This window comes from Brachionichthys hirsutus, chromosome 8 (genome assembly GCF_040956055.1).
Source record: "Brachionichthys hirsutus isolate HB-005 chromosome 8, CSIRO-AGI_Bhir_v1, whole genome shotgun sequence".
Classification (NCBI taxonomy): domain Eukaryota; kingdom Metazoa; phylum Chordata; class Actinopteri; order Lophiiformes; family Brachionichthyidae; genus Brachionichthys; species Brachionichthys hirsutus.
In genome coordinates this window covers 3,265,039-3,277,175 of record NC_090904.1, presented here as the reverse complement: position 1 = coordinate 3,277,175, position 12,137 = coordinate 3,265,039, and the positions used below count along the sequence as shown (strand labels likewise).

The 12,137-nt window shown below is 43.1% G+C and overlaps 1 protein-coding gene across 1 annotated transcript in view; it reads left to right on the top strand.

Moving 5' to 3' along the window:
• Positions 1–12,021, top strand: part of LOC137898042 (solute carrier family 12 member 5-like) — an 80,786-nt gene extending 68,765 nt beyond the window's left edge. Inside the window, exons 4-10 of the mRNA XM_068742037.1 lie at positions 259–405; positions 4,979–5,033; positions 7,802–7,932; positions 10,051–10,298; positions 10,692–10,903; positions 11,533–11,700; positions 11,864–12,021. Coding sequence (XP_068598138.1) covers positions 259–405; positions 4,979–5,033; positions 7,802–7,932; positions 10,051–10,298; positions 10,692–10,903; positions 11,533–11,700; positions 11,864–12,021 — 1,119 coding nt within the window. The remainder of the gene's footprint in view (positions 1–258; positions 406–4,978; positions 5,034–7,801; positions 7,933–10,050; positions 10,299–10,691; positions 10,904–11,532; positions 11,701–11,863) is intronic.
• Positions 12,022–12,137: the final 116 nt, after the last annotated feature.

Genomic DNA, 12,137 nt, shown 5'->3' with positions numbered 1-12,137 from the left:
ACTCATAGCAAAGTGAAGCGGGGGGGGGGGTCATTCTGCCTGTGATGCACATCTGTAGTTTGAGGCTCGTCACAAATAAGCCCATGATGTTACCCTCTCTTATATGATTTTTAAAGCTGAATATTCATCGGTAATGTCATCAAAATGAAGGGAAATAAACAAACCACTTCATGAATGGGAAAATAATGCTCGTTAATTAATTAGCTTTGATTTCCATTGAAGTCAGTCTGACCGCCGTCCCTCCTCTTCATCCTGCAGGCGCCTCAGCTCGGCACTCTGATGGGCGTCTATATGCCGTGCATCCAGAACATCTTCGGAGTGATCCTCTTCCTCAGGATGACCTGGTTGGTGGGAATCGGCGGTGTCATCGGAACCTTTGTCATCGTCACCATGTGCTGTACCACAGTGAGTGTGCTACCTCTGTTTTATTTTTTATTGTAGCACCTCTGTTGCAGAGCAGTGTGGGTGTGGATGTCATTAAAGAGGGACATTAAGCTGGAGAGAAACGTATTACAGCAGACGTGGCTGCAGAGAGTGCACAGGTAATGAAGTGTGCAACAGTAAAAGATCCCACGTTATTAAAAGGACTGAAGGTAGCGGAGATTGAGGAAGAAATGGAGCGGCTGGGATTAGATTAAGGGAGGAACCAGGTAATCTTTTAAAATTGAATGCACCATATTTATATTTGCAGGAATCCTCAGTTGCATTATGTAAAACTGCATAAAGTATTTATTTGGATAAAGATAGCTGTTTAATCATATAACAATATCATTAAGTAACAAACTGGGAACACATTCAACATTAAATTATTGTTTCTATAACTATTGTTTATGTGTCCCAAACTGAGCAAAACTCTTCCAGCCAATGAAGCGGTACAAGGCGAGGGAGAGGACGTTTTCTGCTTCACAAGTCAATCTATGGATTGTTTTGAAGCTCATCGACAGGTGAACATATGCTAGAACAAAGTTAGCTGTTGCCTTTAGTTCGACCTGGGATGAGGTTCAATACCTCAGTTAAGATTATCTTCTCTCCTGCTGCGTGCAGATCAAAGCATCAGTGGGCGCAGTGAACGCTGGTCCTCTTGAACCTTGTGTTGTGTCGTTGCAATGATAAGACGCAAAGAGTAAACATAATTCCACACAACACAACTCAGGTTAAAGTGTTTTTTCTTTTTTTTGCATCGCTGTCAGCAAATCCCATGACATGCACACGCCAACAGCACGGTATGGTCTGTAGTTCAATTCTATTAATTCCCAATGAGGCCGTAATTCTCAAAAAACGGATTAAAATCGATTTGAATTGGAATTTAAACAAAAACAAACACGTTTGGTGTGGTATGTACGGTATATTATGATCCTGTTACCTTTAAGAAATAACTATTTTTGTGTTCTGCAGTGAATATGGGTTAGGGTTAGGGGTTAACCCTTTACTGCAGTGAATATTATGTCAGCTCCAGAACAAGATTTATTATGGATTTATTATTACTTTATCCAGTTTGATCATGTTGCCCATCAGTGGAGTGATGTTGCTTAAGCTTAAGTGTATTAAGTGAATTATAAATGTACAATAAAATGCTGTGATGTTCCCTGGTTGCCATTAGCATCAGCTGAGGAGCTGTCAGTCTGACTTCTGCTCGACTGACAGCTCCCTCGCCTTGAGACTCCGGGAAACGGGAAATACTACGTTGGTTGCAAAGTGGTCGTGTTTGACTTGTTGGATGCCTTTAATGGTCAGGAGGCATATTCCACATTCTCACTAACATCCAACCAGGAGAAAAGAGGCGTGTGTGTGTGTTTATGTTACAGTGCATGGCAGCTTAACTCAAATTGTGGTGCTCTATCAGTCAGTTGTGTGTCTCTTCTGTGCTTTGCTGTGACGCAGTGACTCTACGTTGGCATGTCTGTGTGTTTGTGCAGCCTAGATTCTCCTCTAGCACCAAGTGTATTTATAGAACAGCCCCCTCAAATCCCAGCCATAGCAAAGTTGTCTGCACAGACACGCAAGCAATATGCTTCCCAATCGTGTTTCCCTGTGACAGTGTGAAGAGGGCTTTTTAACATACTGACGGAGGGCAAGGGCAAATGAGAAATAGATATTTAATTAAACTTAAGGCGTGCAATTTGAAAAATTACATGACCAAAATCAAGCCAAGTGTGTCAATCGAGCGCAATTACCTGGTGCCTATGAGCAGTGTGTGTCATCCTGAAATGTTGTTCAACTGACAATGAATGCCAAAACAGATCCTTTACTGCTCTTAAATTGTTCTCAGGCTTATCTTTGTAAGAGTAGACTCCTGTGGATGAAAGCTGGTGCTCAGCGTTACACAGGAAGGAAGCCGTGCAAACGCAAATACCCAAATGGCTGTCTTATTCTCCTGAACATGCACCCAGATTTCTTCACACATCATTTATACCCACATTCTGTTCCTCTTTCTTTCTTTCTTTCTCACATTCTTTTCTTATCAGTCACATTGCCCCAGGGCGATAAGCCCGGGCACGAATGGTGTGTTAGAACCCCCCCCCACCCACCCACCCACCTCTCTCCTCTCAAAGCGCCTTATATAACACATAACCACCCAGCCCTGTGGCGGATGCCAGCAATACAGCAGAGATCGTGCATCAAGCTTGATGACGTGCAGCTCAACCCCATGTTTTATTCACTGATGGGGTTCATGAGGGGATATCAGAGACGGAGCACTTTTCATGTGATGATCAATCACCGCAGCTCATATCCATTCCAAGCCGCCGCTTCTCCATCGTGCAGCATTTTGACAGAACATTACCGAGCCGACAAAACGCAGCGCTCTGTAGGAATCATTAGTTCGTAAGGAATGGGGCTTCCATGTGCAACAGCTCTGATGCGCTACACCAACAACCATGAAATTGTGCACGCATGCATTTTAAGTCTGCATGCGTGTGGATGGGCTGCAGGTGTGTGTTATGCAGCCCAGATTATGAAGACAGTCACTGAGATAAAATTAGGTGTTCTAGATGGAAAGTCATCTGTTGCTTGGCCCTCCTCATTACTTCCATGTTTCGAATCTCAAAATGCTGCGAAGGGAACGGAGCTCTGCTCCGTGTCGTGACTCATTTAAATGCTAAAGATGCTTTCATCTACTTTTTTTTTATTTTTTCCCTTATGTCTCTTTATATTCCACTGCTCTTTTCACTTTACATTGCCATTATTTCCTCTCTCTGCTCCTCTTTTGCTTTTCTGACATCCAATTTTGTCCTGCTTTGCGACACTCCCCTCCCCCCCAGCCCGTCTCTCGCAACTGCACCTCATCCTCTTGCGCTCAGGCCGTGAGGTCAGTCTGACAGTGAGGATAGCCTCCATTCCCTCAGCCATCCGCAGCAATTTGAAGTGATAAGCAGAGCACTGAAAAATATAATTCTGCTGCGAGCTGATGAAGCTGTGCTCGATAAAACTGTTCTGCAGTTGTGTAATGAAGCATGCTAATGAAGCATGCTCTCAGGGCAGCGCAGAAAAAAAACTTCATTCCAGTCAAAACCAATTTCTGCTCAAATGTAGAGGTCTACTAGAGGCCAAATCACAGTTTGTCTGGAGCTTTGGGGGGGGGGGGGGGGATAGAACAAAAATGTTCGTTGCCTGGTGCCATCCAGTATCAGTGTCACGGTATCGGCAAGCAGACCGTTCCTTCAAAATGTAAATTAGCTCCTTCATCAAACACATTTTATGCGCTCAGCCTGTAATCACGATGAGTTAGGAGCGTTTGAGTTTCCCTATCCTCACACTGCTTCAGAAGAAAGTTCTTCTTTTTGTGTACGCTCTCTGCTGTTGGACCTGATGTGACCAGGACAGATGGCGAGGCAGAATAATCTCCTGACATCCTTGGAGGTCACGGTACATGTGGATGCATGAGAGTCTAGAGGTGCAGACAGTAACTCTTCACAGAGGAAGGCAGCGCTGGAGAACCAGTATGCTAGCGCATACTCCATCAAGCTGTCACAGTTTTAGGTTACCTACGCTGCCTGGTGGTGAGGAGATAGCGGCTACATGCTCTGGGTTGAAGATAAAAAAAATAGATGCTCTACAACCTCCAGAACAATCCTGCCTTCACGGCCGGTCCACCAATCAGGTGCTGATGCGCACGTAAGGTCGACAGGTTAGGTTGGATGCTGTGGCCGTCACTCCTCTGACCTTGTCCTAGTGCCACTTTATCATCTGTTTAAGAAACTCTTAATCCTCTTAAGTCTCCTCCATATCCCCGTAACAGTTTTCCATCTTAGAAGCTCTCTCCCAAGGTGCTGAGACACTTTGTGAATCAAAATTATTTGAAAGTTCTGTGTTTTGTTTTGTGATTTTTTTGGTTCAGGAAAGGATGAAAAAAATCCTCAGCAATAATCCTCCAACCCAATGCTCAGCCAAACCCAATCACAATTGTTAATATCCATCGAAGGTTTTTGGGGAACAAGAACATGTGACTCCTCTCCAATCATGTTGCAAGTTTAACTTTTCAAAATGTACACAATGCTCATAGAGCATAACGTGTAGATCTTGTAAATCTGTTGCTTGCTGCTCTGCCGTGATTCAGTCACTCAGTATGTGACAGACGACGCCTGCATGGCTGCTTCCCTCATCAGATAAAACACTTTAACAATTACTGTCTTATCGGTCGTGGTGGGAGAGTTTGTGGCCTCATTATGACCAGATTAGAGAGAGTGCCACTTGCTCCTCGCTGCTGATCGTCAGTCCATCGGGCCCTCAGGTGGCTCTAACCACATTACCGTCTTCACAGATACCGATGGAATGAAAGTCCGACATCACCGACTGGGGTCTCCCCCCCCCCCCCCCCCACCCCCAGACTCCCATTATATGTCTCGCTCTCTCTATTTGTATTGTTTTTACAATGTTGGAAATCATCACCATTATTAACTGTATAAATGTGGACGTTGGTAAATGTGATTTAATGTCCTGTTTTCTGCTCCTCTATCGTTTCCACTCCTCCTCTGTGCAGACCATGCTGACTGCCATCTCGATGAGCGCCATTGCTACCAATGGAGTAGTGCCAGGTGGGTGAGCAGATACCGGTGTCACACAGTCATTGCTGTTTGAGTCTGTCTGCTGCTAAATTCCCATTTTCACTGATTGCTTTTGGCACGTTACACCCAGCACAGCTTGATATCCCCCGAAACATTTAAAGCTGTAGTCTGGGACCTGATGCTCTATAGCTCACTGTTATTTACACAAAATAAAATGTCAGCCAAATTCCCGACATGTACAACTGAACGTGTGGTTTTGTGGCTATCTCTGCGACGTGCATATTATGCAGTACATCTATTTGTAATGTTGGTTTATTATATCGTGAAACTGTCCTGAATCTTACCAGTTGTTTTGTCTACAGAAAGGGCCAGAATAAATTGCAGGCTCGCAGAGAAGTGTGGAAGTAAATGGCAATTATAACTGTCTCTGCTGTAACTGGTGGCAGTCTTTATGCTGCCGCAAAATGGCGATTAGTCGATTTGTTTATGCTCACTTACCGTATGCTGTTTGTGAAAGCCCTGATAAAAGAGACCCGACCCAGGATAATCTTGAAATGTTATATCTATAAAAAATATGATCAAGTCAATTACATTTTATTTATATAGTGCCAGATCATAACAAAATGTTATCTCAAAGCACTTTCCAGGTGTAGAAAGATAGAACCCAACTTGTCCCACAAGAGCAAGAACTTTGATGATGGAGGCAAGGAAAAGCTTACTTTTAACTGTCAGAAACCTTGGACAGAACCTAAGACTCATAGAAGACGGCCATCTGTCTTGACCGGTTGGGTTGAGAAAGAAATAGAGAGATATAGGTAGAAGGACAGAGACAATGAAAGAGAGGGAGAGACAGAGACAATGACAGGTAGGAGGAGAGTCAAACTGAAGAGGGAGAGAGAGTAATAGAGAGACAAGAGCAGACAGAAACATAATGTATTTACAATACATCCAATGATTCACAGTTTATAAGCTGTTAAACAAACCACTGACTAAAGAGCTGCTATACAATAAATACTGAAATAAAAACTATAAATGCTAATGCTAGCGATAAGGATATCCGATTTGACAGCCACAGGTGCAGGTTCTGCAGCACCATGGACAGAGGGAGCTCCAGACTGAGAGACAGCAAGAGGGACAAACAGAGAGAGAGAGAGCACAAGACTACAGGGAAGAGAGAGAGATTACTGACATATATTTATAACACAAATAATCAGATAGAGAGGGGGGAGCTCAGTGTGTCATGAGGTTACGCCCCCAGTGCTGGCCTATGACAGCATATTGATTATTTTATTGATTAACTATAAGCTTTGAAGGAAAGTCTTTACTCTACTCTTGAACAGAGAGATGGTGTCTGTCTCACAAACCCAATCAGGGAGCTGATTCCACAATAAAGGAGCTTGATAACTGAAAGCTCCGCCCCCTGTCTGCTATTGGATATTTTTGGAACCAAGAGCAGGCCAGCATTTTGGAACTGCAGGGTTCTAGTGGGGCAATATGGCATAATGAGCTCTGTAAGGTAAAGAGGGGCTTGGCTGTTGAGGGCTTTAAAAGAAGGATTTTATATTCAATCCGTTCCCTAACAGGAAGCCAATGCAGAGACGCCAGAATAGGGGAAATGTGTTCTCTCAGTCTGCTTCCTGTCAGAACACGAGCTGCTGCGCTTTGGATCAGCTGAAAATGTTTAACAGAGCTTTTTGGGCAACCAGATAGTAATCCAGCCTGGAGGTTACAAAAGCATGGACTCCCCTTTGTGCCTGATTTTTGAAATATTGCCAAGGCGAAAAAAGGTCCTTGAAATACATTTTATCTGAGAACGAAAGGACAGATCCTGATCAACGATAACCCCCAGATTATGGACAGTGGTGCTGGTGGACACTGAGATGCCCTCCAAGCAAACTCTGCTGTGGAGTTTAGGATTCTTGCTATGAGGTGACAGCCCACCAACTACGTCATCTTGCCACCTGAAGTTATGCGCCCAATGTGGGGCTTGAACCCATGACCCTGAAATTAAGAGTCTCGTCCCTTACCGACTAAACCAGTGGTTCTCAAATGGTGGGGCGCAGTGCGATGTCAGGGGGGGCGCCTGTGAACGCGGAGAAAATGTTTTTTTGCCTTACGAGAGTAAAGTGTAATTGCACATCCACTCCAGTAGTTGGCAGTGGCGCCCTGATTGTCAGAGTGCTCGCAGGGAGGATTAGCAGAAGAAGAGCGGTTGTAAACAATATACGGTGGGAGAAGAAGAAAGACTTGGCTTCCTCATTTTCTGTTGCAGACTAAAAAAAATGGTAATAAAGTTATTCTTTGTTGTAAGTTGATCTATATTTATTTCTTTTTCATATTTCTTTGTATGTTAATAAGGATACAAGAGTGGGGGTTTTTTTCGGGGGGCGAAATGTTTTTTTCTTCCAAGGGGGGGCGCAACAGAAAATAATTGAGAAGCACTGGACTAAACTAACCAGCCAGTTGTTCAATCATCGTTTTCATGTTAAGATGCAAACCAATTCCTGAATGTTTTTTTTTATCGTTCTCTGGATTGATCTAACTAATAACAGTGCAGATTTTGAAAAAAAAATACATGTTTTTTTTAGAATTTGTGTATGAGTTGAGGTTAAAAATATATCATGGGCAGTAATGTGAAGACAAAATATAATCTATTTAAATACGGTGAAATACACATTATCCAATCCATACTGTTGGCCATTCAATTAAATTATATCTACTGCATTAGAAGGACATATTTGTGTACTTTCACACATATTTCTGTGTGTTTCTGTTGATGTTGTTGTGTCTGTGTGTAGCTGGAGGCGCCTACTACATGATATCCCGCTCCCTGGGCCCTGAGTTTGGGGGAGCAGTGGGGATCTGCTTCTATCTGGGGACCACCTATGCCGGAGCCATGTACATCCTGGGGGCCATTGAACTCCTCTTGGTGAGAAAGATCCTCTCTATTTTTTTTTTTACTGACTCCATCACGTGGGTTTATTTTAACCTTTATGCTATGGACAATATTTACAGAACAAGGCCACTAAATCTGTTGAATGTGTAAAAGTGTGTGATCAAAGATGTCAAATCCAGAGCTGGTTCAGCACAGTGCGATCAATTAGTGAATATTTATGTGATTGTTGGATTCTTGTGAGACGTTGTAGCTAACTTGAACTTTTCGTGACGGATCTGGATGAAATATTCGGAAAATGTAGGGAATCCCACCAGGATCAGTTGTCTAAGTTTTGGTGATGATCCACAAGAGATCCTGGATTCTGTATCACTTGGAAAACTTTCTGTAACACTGCAGACAGTGGAGCTTCAAAATTTGTTCCTCAATATCTCCATTGATTACTGACCGATGTTTAACTGAGGAAACAGATATAGTTGATATCGGGGTAACTTTTCACAACAAAATGATTTTGTTTTTGGACACTTTCAATAATATCTCTCTTATTATCTCCACAAAGGAGTTTCTGTTCTGCCATTACTGAAAGTGTGCTTTTTGTGAATAACCTCTAAACTAATAATGATATCAATGTGAATCCAGTTGCTAAAGGTTTGTTTTCACAGTTAAGGAATGTAAAAATATGGATAAAATAAATGTAGGGCCATTATTTAGTGTAAAGCACAATATAGGGAGACTGAGGTGCTCAGCAGTCTCTGCTCTCTCCGAGTGCTCCTCTCGTTAACTCTTAGAAGGTATTTGGGTCTGTAGGACCCGTTTTCAGGTTTTAGCTTAAATATGACATCACTTCCTGCCTTGTGAAGGTAGATCTCTTCTCCTTCAGTTTGTCCTCACTGGCCTCTGGAGCTCGTTTTCTTTTCTCAAGCTCTGTGAATTAGTTGATAAATGAAGGTATCCTTCATCGTGAGTTTCATCCTCGTCCTCCAACCTTTTTATCCCACGTCTCCCACTGCAGCCCCCGACGCTGCAAGGACTGTTGGGTAATTATGCAAATACTGCACTAATGAGAGATCAAGACACTGGCCGACCGTTCCCTGAAACAGCTCTAATCACATTCATCTTCTGTTATCAAAAGAAGAAGAAAAAGAAGAAAAAGAGCCCAGTGTGTTTTATTCTTCTTCTGTTATTCTCCTTCTGTCTCTCATGGATATGCAGAGTTTGATCATTCCTGGAGGTTAATTCTGTCTTCTGGGTCAAAGCTGTCTTAGTTTCCATTGTAAAATAACAATCCCTGCAGAATTGTTAGGGAGCGGATGTGGAGAGACATCATTTGAATATGTTTCATCCTTCCACCCGAGCCAAGAACACAAAACGCTGCTGCTATTTTAGGACGCCTGATCGGTTCACACTGAAGGAAGGGATTTGTTTGCCTGGTGATATGCTGTTATTAGCAACGATCCGTTTCTCCGGCCAAATGGCTGCCTGCTTGTTCTTCTCAGTTTTACTTCCTCTTTATGCTAATATAACTGTTTCTGGTGGAATTTAAATGATTGGCTGGAAAAAAAAGAAAAGAAAACACAGAGAGAGAGAGAGAGAGATTCCCAGCGCTTACGTAACGGCTTCACTGTGAATCATCTGGAGCGCCTGACAGATACTGACAGGCTAATTATGGGTTTTACCGCTTTATATATGATGGGACTATTCTTGAATTGGCCTGTAGTAAAAGTGTAATAATGGCAGTTAAATTCAAATGTTAATCCCATGCCTGAGTTCTTTAATGAAGGTGGATTAAAATAGCTGAGCAGAATTATGCGAGCTGCTCCGAGCTCTAGCAGAACGCCCTTAATGTCCCGTGTGTTTCCGCGCGTTTCTCTCCTTTCTTCTATTATGTTTCTTATGTTTACCTGGGGTGAAATGTATTAAAGTCAGCAGTAAACAATAAAGTAGAGGAGCATCTTTGTGACCTGAAGTCTGCCAGTTTAAATCCCCAGACGAGGCAAAGTAACACTCCCTTGTCCGACTACTGCCCAGATACCCCAGAGCTACGATGAGACTGTTAGGAACTTTCATGAAAAAGCTGCTCCTGTATTTTCCCTGCATGTTTTTTTTTTGTTGTTGGAAAAAAACACACTAATAATAATAACCCTCTTCCTTCAGATCTACATCGTGCCAAAAGCGGCCATCTTCCCCCTGGAAGGTCTGGAGGGTGCCGAGGCGGAGGCCGCCCTGCTGAACAACATGCGCGTGTACGGGACCATCCTGCTGACCTCCATGGCCACTGTGGTGTTCGTTGGCGTGAAGTATGTCAATAAGCTGGCCCTGGTGTTTCTGGGATGTGTCATTCTCTCCATCCTGGCCGTCTACGGCGGCGTCGTCAAGACCGCCGTCGATCCTCCCGTGTTCCCGTAAGTAGAGCGGCGAAGCAGAAACTTCAGCGGTTTCTATGTATGTTAATCTGAGCTTCAGGTGAATCCAGTCTGGGTAGGTTCCCTCTGGTGCTCAGTCTTCCTCCAACAGCGGACTTGGTGATTCTAAACGTGAAAGGTGGCGCGTCCTTCTATGCGTCGCCACTGGTGATGAATTGGTGGCTTCTCCGGGGTGTCTGCCCGCCTCTTTGCCAAATGCAAACACGTTTAGCACATTTGCAACCTGCAGTTTTGGACCTACATTTGTAGGGCTGTGCTAAATCGAACAGCAGCGTGAATGTATTCTACTTATTATATCAAGACACCGAAACGATTTCCTGCCACCGTCCACTGCAACGTGCTTCAAGAAATGTGTTTGTGCTCTCTCTCTAGTACGTGCATTTTGGGCAACCGTACTTTAGTGTGGAAGACGTTTGACGTTTGTGCCAAGACCGTTGAGACGGACAACGGGACAGTCACCACCCAGCTGTGGCGCATGTTCTGTGACTCGCCTCTCCTGAACGCGACCTGCGACAAGTACTTTGAAAACAACAATGTGACGGAGGTGCAGGGCATCCCGGGGCTCATGAGCGGAATCCTGTCAGGTCGGTTCGTCTGTTTTAGATCCGTGACGTTTTCACACAGTGTGCTTTAAAAAAACCAAAAAAAAAACCAGAAGAATTACTCTACTCTACTTTTAAACAAACTTGAAAATGACTTTAATGTTCTGATGATAGGTGATAAATAAATGTGTATTACGCAATACAATGGAGTTCTTTGGGCTGCACGCATTGTACGCTGCTGTAATCGAAAGAGTGCTAATGCAAATGTGGATCGACGTCGAGCTCCAGTAAATCCCCTGAATTGCAATTTATCACCAAGACAGAGCAGAATAACTAAACTTAATCTGACTGACAGAAGAACCCAGCAGGAAACTCATCTGAGCATTTAGGAATATGAATTCTGTACTTACTTTAGTCATACTTAGGTTGTAAATCCCTAGGAAATACTTACTGGAATATTATTTTTTTTTAGTTTGTGAGCATCAGAATTTCTTTTTTTGCAAAGTTTTTTGCAAAAGTAAAAAGTTCTAGTAAAGCAGTTAATGTTACATTTTAAACCATGAAAATATACATAAAGGTTTGCCGTGTGGAAAGATGAGTGATGTTTATGTCCGTTCTTTAATCTGGCTTTTGTCTCTGTTAATCTTTGACCCATTGTCCCATCCGCGCAGATAACATGTTTGGAAACTACTACGAGAAAGGGGACCTGATTGCCAAACACGACATCGATTCAGTGGAAGACCCGGACGACCCTGTCACCAACTTAAACCGTTACGTGTTGGCCGACATCACCAGCTTTTTTACGTTGCTCGTCGGCATCTACTTCCCCTCCGTGACGGGTAAAAAAATCTTATTTCTCCTTACTAATTTTCTTTTCCATCTTTTATTTGCTGTGTGGTGACTATTATTTTGAAAGTTGGAGTTATGCTCCTGCTAATTTGTCCTGTGTTTCACATGCATATAATTCATTGATAAGGTTTTGCTTCTCAACTTTCTGTTCAGGAATCATGGCTGGCTCCAACCGCTCTGGAGACCTGCGTGATGCTCAGAAGTCTATTCCCATTGGAACCATCGCAGCCATCACCACCACCTCCGCTGTCTGTATCTTTTTTTGCTACTGCCCCCTGCAGGATGACAGTGGTCACAGCATAGACCGATGACGACAAAGATTTTAGCTGAAAGAAATGACATTCATAAAAAAATTAAAAATAATAATTATTCTGCTAGGAAAGAAGGTGCTAGGATAATTAAGGACATAATTAAAGATATTGTGATT